Raw genomic sequence first — 14,373 nt, 5'->3', positions numbered from 1 at the left:
TCAAAATCATATTTAATCATGTAGTTCCATAGAAAATAGCATAAACCCTAACTTTTCTACACACAACTTCCATGGATGCAACATATAATTAAATCCCACCCAAAACATCATCATACATCCCTTTAGCATGAAAGAATCCCACCCTTACTTTAGGTTTGGATTGAAGACAACTCTAGCTTCAACCTTGAGATTCTCCTCTCTTCTCTTCTTTCACCAAAAACCCCAAAATGAACTTCTAACTTCTATTTCCTCTAAAACCCTTGTTTTAGATAAACCCTTACTATCTTAAATTACTAATGGGCTCTAACTAACACCCCTCACTTACTAATACCAACTTAGGCCCAATAATCAACAACACTTACTATCTTATATTATTTACTAACATTCCCAAATAAAACAACATAAAATCAATTAAGCATATAATTAACACATAATTCACAATTAATTCACAAAACTCACATAAATAAATAATTAAAGAAAAACGGTCGTTACAGGAATACTATGGATGCTGTCACTAATTCGAGCAGCTCTTGGATTATGAAAAATATGCTGAAGCAAAAGGAGACTATTAGTAGTACTCAAACTATTTGGGATACTATGTTGTGTAGTAGCAGATTTAATATGAAAAAGATGTATGATGCTTTGATTGATGATCACAGCAGAGTCCCTTGGAGATTCCTACTCAATAGACATAATGCGAGACTCAGCGCCATCCAGACGACTTGGTTAGTGTGTCATGGAAAACATGGAACTAAAGATAGGTTGAAGAGATTTGGTATGATGAATGAGAAAAAGTGCAACCTGTGTAATACTGAAGATGAGATCGTGACCATCTTTTTTTTGCTTGCAGGAGTTCAAATAGCATATGGAAATACGTTCTGAACTGAATGGATATTCAACATGATCCCAAGGAATGGTTAATTGACATTAATTGGGTTATGTGATATATTAGTAGGAAGGGTTGGAAAGCAAGTCTGTTGAAGATTGCTATTACAGAGACAATTCATGGAATATGGAAATATAGGAATGATAAGATTTTTGGAGAAAGCACTCATAGATACACTAGTATAGACATTTGTAAAGATATCATAGAAAAAATATATAGAGGTTGGGGATCAAAGATGCTTAGGAAACATGTAGCTACTTTGATGATATAGTTTTAGTTGTCTTGTTTGTTGGTTGGATCTATTGATCATCTTGTATCTAATTGGTTTTTGAATTAATAAAATATCTTGATTAAAAAAAATTATAGTCATAAATATGTCAGATGAGTACTTTACTAGTTCTTTTAGGGGAAAAAAGTTTATAATTATATATCTTTCTGAAAAATGACAATATTGACATTTTGGAGGTCCCTAAAGTTCATAATTATACTTTAGGACAATCAATTTTTTAAATTATAGATAAAACTAAAACTTTTTAAAAATCATAATTAAAGAAAAAAATCAAGCTTGAAACCATAAAAGAAATTATTAAGGCCCACCTATTGGCCTAAATTAATATCAATAAAAAAATTATTGTTATTCTTATTTTATTAAAACTGTATTCTTACATATTTAAATATATTACTAATTCAAATAATTGAAATTTATTATAACATAAAACTACCTCTCTAATTATGTTAGGTCTTAAAATATAACTTAATTTCATTTATATATTAACTTTTTCGTCTATTTCAATACGTGTTAAATCATTTATTTAAAAGTATTGGTACTAAAATAATTGTCATTTTTAATTTATAATATAATTATAATTTTTATCTTCCAATTCTAACCTCTAATTAATACTCTAAATTTATTATTTTTCACTCTATATTAATGATAATTCGAATACACCAATACTACCTCCGTTTTTTATTATAAGTCGTTTTAGACTTTTCACACCGATTTAAGAAAAAAATAATTGTTGTATGAAAATGAGAAATTACGAAGGTTTTTACAAAAATATCCTTTATTAATGACATGTGAAAGATAAATTTATATAATTGAAAGGTGAGAGAATAATAAATATTTAAGGATATAATAGAAAAATTAACATTAATTATTTATTGGAATTGTAAAAGGACTTATATTTAAATATAAATTTTTTTCCCATAGCGACTTATAATAAAAAATGGAGGAAGTAATAAATAAAGATAGTTTGATAAAAATACTATTCTCTCTTTTATTTATCAAATTTTCATAATCCGTACCATAAAACGCCTCAATTAATATGATTAATTAAGTTAATTGGAGAAATATAGAATTAACAATTCGAACATTAAAGCAATTTCATAGATCATCAGTTTGGGCTTGGTGCAGAGTATGATGACAAATATTTTAAGACGGAGGGAGTGATCCATACATGTCTATTAGACATCAAACTCAAATACAAAGTAAGTATAAGAGATAGTCTTTCAAATTTAGATTTTAAAATTTTACATAAACACTTGCAAACATCAATACTTAAATTTAAATCTTAACTTAATGGCTTGAAACATTAAATTAGTTATCTGTCACACATTTATGCTCATACAATCCGTGCATGTTTAACATCAATACTCATGAATACGTACCAACAAAAAACGTGAAATGAATAATGCCCAATAAATTGGGTCACCATGGCATGTACTCTCTTCTTCAAATAACAGTATATTACATATTTAACATAGGTTAACATATTAATTACAAATATGAGAAAAAAATATCTATGAACGAAGGTTGTCAGAATCAAGTTTTTACCTTGATTCGTTTTACCTAAAAAAAATTAAAACATAAAATCGAAACGTAAAATCAAAGAATTTACCTCATATTAAAATTATATTAAATTTATATATACGACATATATATACTTATATAATATTCTAAATGCATTAATTATTTAAAATCTAAATTTAATTATAAAGCAAAAATATACTATATCATCATAATAAGGTGTAATATTCACAAACTTGTATCAAACTACATAAATTGTCCACCAACTCATAAAAAGTAACACCCAAAAGATTTTAAAAAAAAAAAATAGTTTCATAAGTTTTTCAAGTTCAAAAAAAAAAATTTCATAGGTTTTTCAAGTTAAAAAAAAAACAAATCTTTTCATCTTCATCTTATACTTAATCAAAACTTCAATCCTTCTACAACATCATCTTCATTAGAACATCATATTCGACTTGATTAAATCCATCTCCAAATGTTAAATATTCTTTAATATTGTAACCAAGCTACGAATGTGAATAAAATTAAAAATCCGTAGAGAAAATTTTATGGGCCAAAATATAAGATGTGATTTATAAATTTTAACAAAAAAAAAAAGTAAAATCAAGTCAAGAGTAAAATCCAACGATTTTATATGATTTTACACGGTTTCACATATATCAGAATGATTTAAATCACATAAAATCATTTTGGAATATGATTTTACATAAAAAGGTTTTTTTACCTGCGATTTAACATCGAAATGCTGACCTAGAAACGTGAAATCTATAGAGTTTAAGTTTTAAATCGAGATTTTAACAACCTTGCTATGAACAGTAAACTATTTTACACTATCATTCAATCACGGATGTGTATTCCGCCAAATCATGCTTTTAATTTTAAAATACTTATATGATATGACTGAATGTTATAATTTTATTAAATAATAGTGTAAAATTAGCTTAAAGGTAGTGCAGTATCGAAGCACTACCTTTAACCTCTAAAAATAACACTCGTAATAAGTAATAAGTAAATGAAAACAACTATTTTGAAAAAAAAAATTATTAATTAGAATTAAATTATTATTATTATTATTATTATTATTATTATTATTAATTTTTTTATAAATATAACAACTTGAGAGTGATTCACACTGTACTTTTTTGAGTAAAATTATAATAAATTGATAAATATAACAACTTGAGATATTTATGTTTTTTTTCCAAATTATAGTTTTTTGTGGGACTAGAGTATTTTTAACGGGCAACGTGTAGAGTTGTCAAAATGGGTTAGTTTATATGGGTCAGTCCGTCAGGCCCGAAAAATCATAGGGTTTGGGTCCTAAAATTAGAGTTCATTTTTTTCAGAGCCTTTTTAGCCCAGCCCTGAAAAGCCCGCTACCCATTAGGGCTAGCTCATATGGGTCGTGGGTAGCCCATTAGGCCCGCATAATTATAAATTTTTAAAAAATATTTAATATTTGTATTATCTTACTCCAAAATAACATATTGATTTTTCTCACTTCACTAAATTTTATCTCTATTTTATTCAATCTTTCTCTTTTAAATATTATACATTAATATAATCAACATTTTTTCATCATATTATATTATTTTTTCTCTTATAATAAATATTCAAGTATTATTTTATACAATTTAGACATATATTGTATTTAGAAACACATTATAGAATTTATAAGAGATTATTTTTAAAATGACATAATTTTTAATTTTATTTATAATAAATATCATGGAGTTTTTATCTTAACTTTTTTAAATAAAAAAGCCCATTTAGGGTCGAGTAGTCCGAAGTCCATCTAGGGCTCGGGTAGTAATTTTGAACCCGTATTACATAGGGCCTTTTTGGCCCAGCCGTGAAAAGTCTAGGGCCCGCCAAGACCGGCCCGTTTAGGGCCGAGTAGCCCATATTGACAGCTCTTGCAACGTGATAGGTGTAACTAAACTAAATGAACAACTAATTAAACCAACTTTTTTGGGGCAATTTGGAACTGAAGTACGGAAAATTGAATATTATTATTATTTCTTTCAATAAGTTGATAATAATTAACTGAATCTAGGATGGTAAAATGGATGAATGTAAATTGAATTACTAATGGATGGATAAAACAATACATTAGTCCATTAATAATCCACTAAAACTTTTTAAAACTTTCGAGAAAAAAACATCTTAAACTCTAAATCCTAACTCATACTCAACCACTCTCAGACAAGATATAGGATTTGATATGTGCACTGATCTCTACGAGCATATTGTCTTCATCAATACGTAACTGGTCATCATAGGAACACCCGACTCCCAAAAATGTAAGCTACTATACGGCAATTTCAGGGATCTCACCTTCTAATGGTATATGGGTTTACCTCGTGCTTCTATTAATTGTTACCAGGTTCTGCTACAGTAGTTCTCCGCCAGCCTCCCTAGGAAGATGTCCACTACCAGTCTATTTTATATATGCCATGGTCCATCAGAGTCGCTGAGGGATTATCTCGCCCGCTTCAACAAGGTAACCATCAGGGTCGTCCCACCAAACTAAGAAATTTTTGTGAGGGCGTTTCAAAATGGAATTAAAGTGGGACACTTTAACAAGTCCCTCGCCTAGAAGTCAGCGTTATCGTTGGCAGAAGTGATAGCCAGAGCTGAGTGCTACATAAAGGGCGAGGAAAGCAACACCAAAAAAAGACACACGATGTCAAGGAGCGTATTCCTAACGCCAAGAGCTCACACCACCAGAGTAAGAGAAACTATACCTCACCCATAAAAGATAAATCAACGTTCAAAAGGGTAGTGCCCCGGGCTTTATCTACTACTGATGTTAAGTATATTGCTGCAAGCAACGGTTGTACTCAATTATTGTGGATGAGACGAATGCTAAGATTAAAATGTCAAACAAGATGTTATGACACTATATTGTGACAACATGAGTGAGATAAATATTTCCAAGAATCCTGTTCAGCACAGCCGCACTAAGAAAATTGACATATGTCATCATTTCATCAGAGAGGTGGTTGAAGAAAAGGTTATCACATTAGATCATGTTGCAACAGAAAACCAACTTACTGACATTTTTACCAAGGCTTTGGATGCTTCTCAATTTGAAAAATTAATAAATTTCGTAGCTCTATGCATTATTGTGAATCTCTAGTAATTAATATTGATATGGCATGGGAACTATTGTGCCTCCTTTTTCCCTCTCATAACCATTATGACCAAGGGACATGCGCCACCTTTTGTCCTAACTATTGGTATTCGAAATTCAGTTGGTATTTAAATTAATATACACTTTTATATTACACTCCTCAAGTGTTACATAAGAATTTTATTCTTCTGTGATCATCCCTCACCTCAGTCCTCACTAACCCTAAGTTCATCATATCACCTTCCTCAAAAAGATATGGCAATCATGGTTGGAACTAGGCAGGGAATCAACACTTTTGGAAAAAATAAGACATCCACTAAGAAGTCCAAGAAACCTATAGAGGAACCCAAACCTGTAATGAACATGCATTGAGTCAAAATTAAAGGAGTTGATTTATCCTCAAAGGAACCTTTATCCATGTCTGATCTCACTGTGAAAGGAAAATACGGTGGGAAGAATAACTCTGAAGTGAATGATGTTCCTGAAAATCAAGCAAAACCTACATACTTGTCTACCAAGGAAGTTATTGGCATTGCCTCGATTCAAATAATTGTACCAGTCGATATTCAAGGTAATATTTCTATAACAAAACCTTTTAAAAGGATTATTGATAATATGGTTAATGATTTGCCGGAGATAGATGATGAAGTTTCCAAAGCAAAAACTCAAGATGTTGATTATGAGAAAATCTTACTCATACCATAGACTTCCTTCATGCATGTGATGAGCCACCTAGGAAATAATATTGAAAAGATTTTTAATGAAAATCAGGTAGAAGTTCCTACTATTAAAGTTTCTATTGCGGTCACCTTCATATATGATATTCTAAATGAAGATCATATGGATATTGAGAACCCGAGTGATGAAGAGCCTCAAACAAGTGAAGGTAATGTTGATAATGATGTTATCAACACTGATATTGACAAATCGCATTCAGAGGTTGGAAAATTTGTTAACTCAAACCTTAATGATAGTAAAAGATCTGGGAATGATGAAGTTGCTGATGAAGAATATCATATTGAGGAAGAGACTGATACTGAAAATGAGGTCATTGTAGAGGACGAAGCCCAAAATATTATTGCTAATAAAAACTAGGAAACCTACCTAGAAGAACAAGATATTGATAAATACGTGTTGGACAACCAGTCTGACATGTTGGAGACAGAGTCTCCAACTCAGCAGATAATGATGTTGTGACCCTTGAAAATAATGTTGAGCATGATTCTGAGAACATTCTTACTGACAACACTAGTAATTTTGTAATTAATAATGACCATGTTCAAGAAGATGTTGAGACACTTACTATTGAAGCCCCTATTGATCCTATTAATACCAATACTAAGAATAAGAACTCTGCAAAGAAAAGCAAAAAGAAGGCAGACAAGAAGAAAGATGCTCGCAAACCTAAGAAGGCCCTACCAAAAAGGTATCCACTCCAACTAAGGCTAAGAAGACAACCAATGAGAAAGAGATCCCGGGAAACAGGAAGAAGAGTGTTACAACAATTGAAAAGTCTTTTGCAGGGAAGAAATCAACCCTAAAAAGAAAGGTTGCTCTTGCTGTGGAGATTGTTAAAGATGGTGTGGATGAAATTTTGGACAACATTGTGGTAAGTCTTGTCAAGAAGAATAGAAAGATTGTTGGGGGGAAGAAGATCCCTTCTAACATTCATGTTGCTCCTATGGACAAAGTTTTCTTCCATTTTGAAGAAAGCATGTTGAAGTGAAAATATATGTATCATAGAAGGATTTCCCCATGAAAGGAAGATGTATAAGGAGGCCTTAAAGTGTGAAGAGATAGTGGAGTTGCTAAAAAAACGCTCAGGTTATAAGACTGGGACTAGTCTAAGCCTCTTTATCACCAACTTGTGAAAGAGTTCATTGTTAACATTCCTAAATAATTTAACACTGTTGAAGTAGATATTACATAAAGGTGCGAGTTTGTGTTGTTGTATTGACTTCTCTCTTGTTATAATCAACGAATATCTTGGAAGAAGCAAACTGATAACGGTTGATAAGGTACCTCTCATAAAGATTATTGCACAAGAAATTATTGGTAAGGTTTATGAAGATTGGCCCATCAAAGGATTACTGGTCATTGTTAGCTAAGTGTCAAGTATGCAATTCTAAAACGAATTGGAGTCTCTAACTGGGCTCTTACAAAGCACAGTTCAGGTATCACTACTTCACTGGCTAGTTTTATTTACCAAATAAGAACTAGGATTGCCTTTGATTTTGGAGAATATATGTTTGACCAAGTTCTAAAGCAAGGTGGATGATTTGTTATCAAATTACCTATTGACTTCCCTCCCATATATTTGGTATTCTAATTAGCCGAAAACCATATATTATGAGTAGTGAAGAAATTGTTGGTGTTGGTCTTAGTCCATTAACTTTCAGGTATTACCTATTTGTTTGGACTCATGTTCTAAACATGTCTCTCCCCAACATTCATTTTTATATGACCACTGAAGGTGAACTTTTAGAGGTCCCCCATATGCCTGGCACTGCCAAAGGCAATGTTCTGAAGGAACTAATGTAAGTGTCCAAGTCAGTGGAACTTTGTTTTGCAGGTAATAGACTTTTAATCAAGACAACATTTTTTTATGATGAAAACTATAAAGAAAAGTACAGAGACATCTATCATGATAAAGATGCAACCAATGATAAGTCAGACAATGCACTTAAGCGGTTAAAGATGCAAACCATGAATATGAAGTTTTGATAAACATGACTATCAGATAAAGGCAAACAAAACTGGACTCTATCAAAAGCCTTAAGAGATCTCAAGCCAGCATCAACGCAAAAAGACTACAACCAACAAAGGCTCAGATTAAAGGCTTGTTTGATTTAGTTTTTAAAAACTCTATTTTAGTTTTTAAAAATTAGAAAATTAAAAACTTGCTTGGTTAATCAGTTTTCAAATTACAGTTTTGGAAATAGTTTTTAAAAGAATAGTTTTAAGAAACAAAAAACCAAAAGTGGTTTCAGCTGTTTTACTTTTCTATTTCAAAGAATAGTTTTATTTTCTCTACTCTAAAACAATTTTCAAAAACTAGATTGCTAAACAATTTTTGTTCTATTTATTTTTCAAAAACAGTTTCTAAAAATAATTTTTAAAAGAACTTTAAAAACTAAAAACAAAAACTCATTCAAACAGGCCCTTAAATATCTTAAATTAGCAAGTGAGTGAAACTATATAAAAGCAAATATACATTTTCATAGAAGTACATGCTATAAGCACACATACACTAAAACATTTTTCTCAAATGATTTACCAAAAGAAACTACTTTCAAACACATATAGAAATTGTATAGAACAAGGTGAGAGCGATCAAAAAGTCATAACAGAATTTGTTACTATATTTAATCAAGTGGAGAAAAATGCTAACGGATTAGATTGACACGAACTTGAGGCGCAAGGCAAGTTCAATACACCCAGATTCTATACAACGATTATATATCTTCTTTCTTTTTTTTATATAGGAAACTTTTATATAATTGATTGTCAAAAATTAAGCAATTAGAAAGTGTTAGTCGATTAAATAACATCTTTTTTGCTAAATACTATTTCCTTTTAGAGAAACCTCGAGTCTATAAATAGAGACTCCCTTTCTCATTTCGAATGATCCAGAACACGAATTTGTGTATTGACACTCACACACTCTCTCACTCTAAATTTTATTTTAACTTCTTCTCACTAGTTTCTAACGATGACCCTCTAAATTTTATTTTAACTTCTTCTCACTAGTTTATAACGATGACCCGTGAGAATGAGTTAGAGCATGAGAGCTCACTAATTTGGAATCAATTTCAAATTGTTTTAACACGGGTTGAAACAATTGTTTAAGTCCCGTGAGCTCACAAGTTGTTACTACCATAACAAGTATTATGCCTTTGCATTAGACTTTAAAACTATGATTTGTTTCTTGCTCTACCATGAAATAAATTTCCCAAATAAGGATGCAATTCCCTAAAGTGAACATTTTATTTGCTCGTGAACATGTCCAAACAGCATCCAAATAGTGTATAACTTATGTTTTTATAAGGGTGAATCGCATTGTTTCAATGGACATTACATTGAGTATTTAACCACAATGAAGTAATGTCAATTAGATACATTTTATTTACATCTAGTATGTTTTTTATGTAATATGTTTTTTAGGGTTACATGGCCTCAAATCTCAGACCAACACAAACTGACAATGAAGGTTAGCAGATGAACCACTTCATTTTTACAAAGATGAACAGCTAGACACTTGTATTATGCAAAAAAAAATTTGGGACATTGTTGGAAAGCACAATTTTGTTCAAAAACTCAAAAAAAAACTGGGTTTATCAAAAAACTCATTCCCCAAATTCAATCCCAAAATAGTGAGAAATAAGGGATTAGATTTACACTTATACATGTAATTGATTTATGCTACAATGTAAAATTTCTATTCAAGTTGAACAGTGCAAAAGCATAAACTAAATACAAAACCCATCACTTAAACAACTTACATCATGAGCATTAACCAATTAGCAATCAATTTCAATTTGATGTTTTATATTGCATTATAAATATTATTCAAAATCCAGAATGTATCCAAATCATAAGCAAATTTCAGAACAAAAACCCGAACCCGAATGAATCTCAAAACATAAACACTCAACAGCAATGTAGTACAGGGAATAAAAATACATATACCATCAAACCATTCCCTACTCCTTACTAGCACTCAAAAATTACAACTTCGAAAACCATGCATTGCAACACCAATTTTAAACTTCAATTGGAATCCAAGAAAGAACACACAGGTATCTCTGTCATTCATTAAAAGAATCTACAATTAAGTATCAAACTTTTCAAAGTCGAACTGTCACATATCTAAACCAACCAAAACATGTAAACTCTAGGTTTTTTGTTTGTATAACAAAGACATAATAATCCATGTTAAGAATGAATGAACAAAGGTTCATTTTTAACAACCCTTAACCCATAACAACTGTCACACAAAGCAGGGTTATTTGGTAATATCATAACAATCAACAACTGATAAGCAAAATCTGAACACAAAGTAATATAAATCCATGCCAACAAATCCAAAATAAACATTTGAATTCCATAACAACAATATAACAAGATTCAAAATCCAAAACTCATTACCATAACATTTATCAATAACAAAACAAAATCCAAAATACTCTAAATCAAAACCATTAAACCTCACTCTCAAAACCTCCTTCCACCAGCTCCCCCAGCCGCTGCAGCGCCACGACCGAAAGGAATGGCTTGAACAGGAACCGGATCCACCTGCACAACCCCTGGAATCTCGGACATACCAAGAGCAGCAAGCATATCCAGCGTCTCCTTATCAACCTCAATATGATCAGTCCTAATAGCAGACACATCCGGAACGAAATCCATACGCCTCTCGCGCTCTTCCTCCTGTAGCTTCAACGAGATTCCACGAACAGGTCCCTTCTGAATCCTCTTCATGAGATGAGTTGAGAATCCGGCGATCTTGTTGCGGAGTCTCTTGGTGGGAATGAGTGCGACTTCCTCGAGGATTTTCTTGTTGGTGTGAAAATCCAAGGTCATGCGGGAGTAGTAACGCTCGATGACTTGTCTGGAGGATTTTTTCACGGTTTTGGTTCTGACACGACCCATGGTTGCGACGGTGAGTGAAAGTGTGTGCAGTGGGTGTAGGATGAAGATGAAGGGAAATTAGGGTTTTTTTTGGAGGATGAGGCACACAATGAGTTTGTTAGGGTTTCGGAAAATATAAAGTTCTATGTTTATTGGGCTTTTGGATCGGTTAAGGCCCATTTTTTCTATAACATTTGCAACGAAATGACATTTCTACCATTTTAAATCTCATATTAAATTAAATCTATTTATCTATTTATTATATAAAATATTTTTATATACTTAGGCTTTTTATTAAAGGCATATTAGTTTTAGCGATTATATATATTCACATATATATTCATAATTGAAATGTTGTTTTATACATAATGTTAAAAAAATATAGTTTATATTCAAAATTCTGACTATTTATTAGTCTATAAACATTTTTTTTAAATGTAGTTCAAATATTATTTCTTAAAATTTAACTTAAAATAGATTTTGAAACTCATTAAGAGATCCAACCAAATTTTTAAAAAGGTGATACCAAACTTTTGAAAACTAATAAATCTGTCTTCTTTTATATAGGGTGGACTTCTCCCCCTCATTTCGAGCACGACTAGAGGTTAGCCGAGCACGCTGGGATCTCGTCCCCGACAATGGCTAGTATCACACGACTAGTCAAGACCTAGTCAACAATCCCCTATATTCTGGGTTGGAAATCACGCTCAGGCCCACGAAGATAGGGGATCCATTCTACTCCAACAAGAACACTTATAAATAGCTCTCTATCCCTAGAGGACAAGTAATTGTGTATTTGCTATGTAAGTAATTGTGTATTTACTATGTAAGTAATCGTGTATTGGTAAGATATGTCTTAAAAAAATCTTTATGAACTTTATAAATATAGAAAGGCTGATGTTGCTTACTTTCAGATTTTTTGGGTAAATGTTTTATTTTGAACAATGGAAAAGATAATCTGGAAACATTTGATGCTAAAACTAATGAAGGTATTTTTCTTAGGTATTCCTTCACTAGTAAGGCTTATAGAGTATTTAATAAAAGAACCTTACTATTGAAAAATATGTTCATTTATCTTTTGATGAAACTAATCCCCCAAGGAGGAAAAGTTGTTTACCTTAATGAAAATGATGCAAATCATTCACCAAAAGGTATCAGTAGTAATAATGAACAAAATGAACAAGAAAAGGTGCATCAAAAAGATGAAGTAGTACAACAAGAAGAGCAAACGAATAATGATCTACCACAAGAATGAAGAACTCACAGAGATCATCCCGATCATCTCGTTGACAATATTGTTGGGGACATAAATAAGAGAGTAGACTTAATATCAAAGATGCATGTAAATGACTTTTGTTTCTCAAATTGAACCTTCTATGATGCCTTAGATGATGAACCGTGTATCTTAGTTATGCAAGAAGAATTAAATTGGTTTGAAATAAATAAAGTTTGAGAATTAGTCTATAGGTGTAAAGATAAACACATTATTGACACAAAATGGGTCTCTAAAAATAAACTAGATAAAAATGGCATTATAGTAAAATTAAAGCTAGATTAGCAACACAAGGCTACAATAAAAAATAAAAAATAAGACATGCATTTTGATGAAACTTTTGCACGTTAGAAAGATTAGAAACCATTATATTATTGTTAGCATATGCATGCTCTTTAAATTCTCAATTATATCAAATGGATATCAAAAGTTCTTTCTCAAGTGGTCTTATTCATAAAGAAGTATATGTTAGTCAATCATCAGGTTTTGAAGATTTTAACAATCCTACTCAAGTGTTCGAATTAAAGAAAGCTCTATATGGTTTAAAGCAAACACATAGAGCATGGTATGTTATATTGAATAATTTTCTTTATGAAAAAGGTATTGAAAAGAGAAAAATGAACATTACATTTTTTATCAAGAAGATTGATGGTCATACATTACTTGTACAAATTTATGTAGATGAAACAATCTTTTGTTCCACTAACGAATCCATATGTAGAGAATTCTAAAAAATGATGCTATGAGATTTTGAAATGTCTATGATGAGAAAGTTAAATTTATTTCTTGTATTGCAAATCAAACAAACAAATAATAGAATATTTATCAATCTATCAAAATACTGCATAGAGCTTCTAAAGAGGTTTGATATGAATAGATGCAAAGAAATAGCCACACCGATGAGTTTTAGCATCTATGTGGGTAGAGATGAGTCTGGAACACCTATTGACATAACAAAATATTGAGGTGTGATTTTATCTTTACTTTATCTTATAACTAATACACTTGATATTGTGTTTAGTGTGTGCTTATATGCTAGATATCAATCTTGTCTAAAAAATATCATTTATCTTCTGTTAAAAGAATTATGAAATATCTTAAAGGAACCACTAATGTAGAATAATGGTACCCTAAATGTTGTTTATGTGGCTTTGTTGGTTATTTTAATTATGATTATGTTAGACTTAAAATTGATCAAAAAAGTACTAGCGGAACTTGTCGTATTTTTTGGAATACTTTAGTCTCATGGTCTTGCAAAAAGCAAGCATGTGTTGCTTTAAACTGCAGAAGAAGAATATATATAGTGGGTGAAAGTTATTGTACACATGAAATTTGGTTAACACAATAACTATGTGACTATGGCCTAGACTTAGGTTGCATTCCTCTAAAATATGATAATACTAGTGTCATAAATTTAACCAAAAATCCAGTCATGCATTTAAGAACCAAACACATAGACATCAGACATCATTTTTTTAAGGGACAATGTGCTTAAAGGGGATGTAGAAATTGCATTTGTTGACACTCATGCACAACTAGCATATATTTTCACCAAATCATTGGCTAAAGAACTATTTTACAAAATCAGAAGAGAACTTTGCATTATGGATCAACTTGATATATATAATACATATTCCTTA

At 31.1% G+C, this 14,373-nt stretch overlaps 1 protein-coding gene across 1 annotated transcript; it reads right to left on the bottom strand.

The window, feature by feature from the left end:
- Positions 1–10,894: 10,894 nt before the first annotated feature.
- Positions 10,895–11,582, bottom strand: LOC131644715 (small ribosomal subunit protein eS17-like). Its single transcript, XM_058915273.1, has one exon. It carries the CDS (start codon positions 11,479–11,481, stop codon positions 11,044–11,046), a length of 438 nt encoding a protein of 145 aa, XP_058771256.1. The 5' UTR covers positions 11,482–11,582; the 3' UTR covers positions 10,895–11,043.
- Positions 11,583–14,373: the final 2,791 nt, after the last annotated feature.

The sequence above is a fragment of the Vicia villosa genome, linkage group LG1, assembly GCF_029867415.1.
Source record: "Vicia villosa cultivar HV-30 ecotype Madison, WI linkage group LG1, Vvil1.0, whole genome shotgun sequence".
NCBI lineage: Eukaryota > Viridiplantae > Streptophyta > Magnoliopsida > Fabales > Fabaceae > Vicia > Vicia villosa.
Note: the sequence above shows the minus strand (reverse complement) of the source record. Positions and strands in the feature narration are given on the sequence as shown.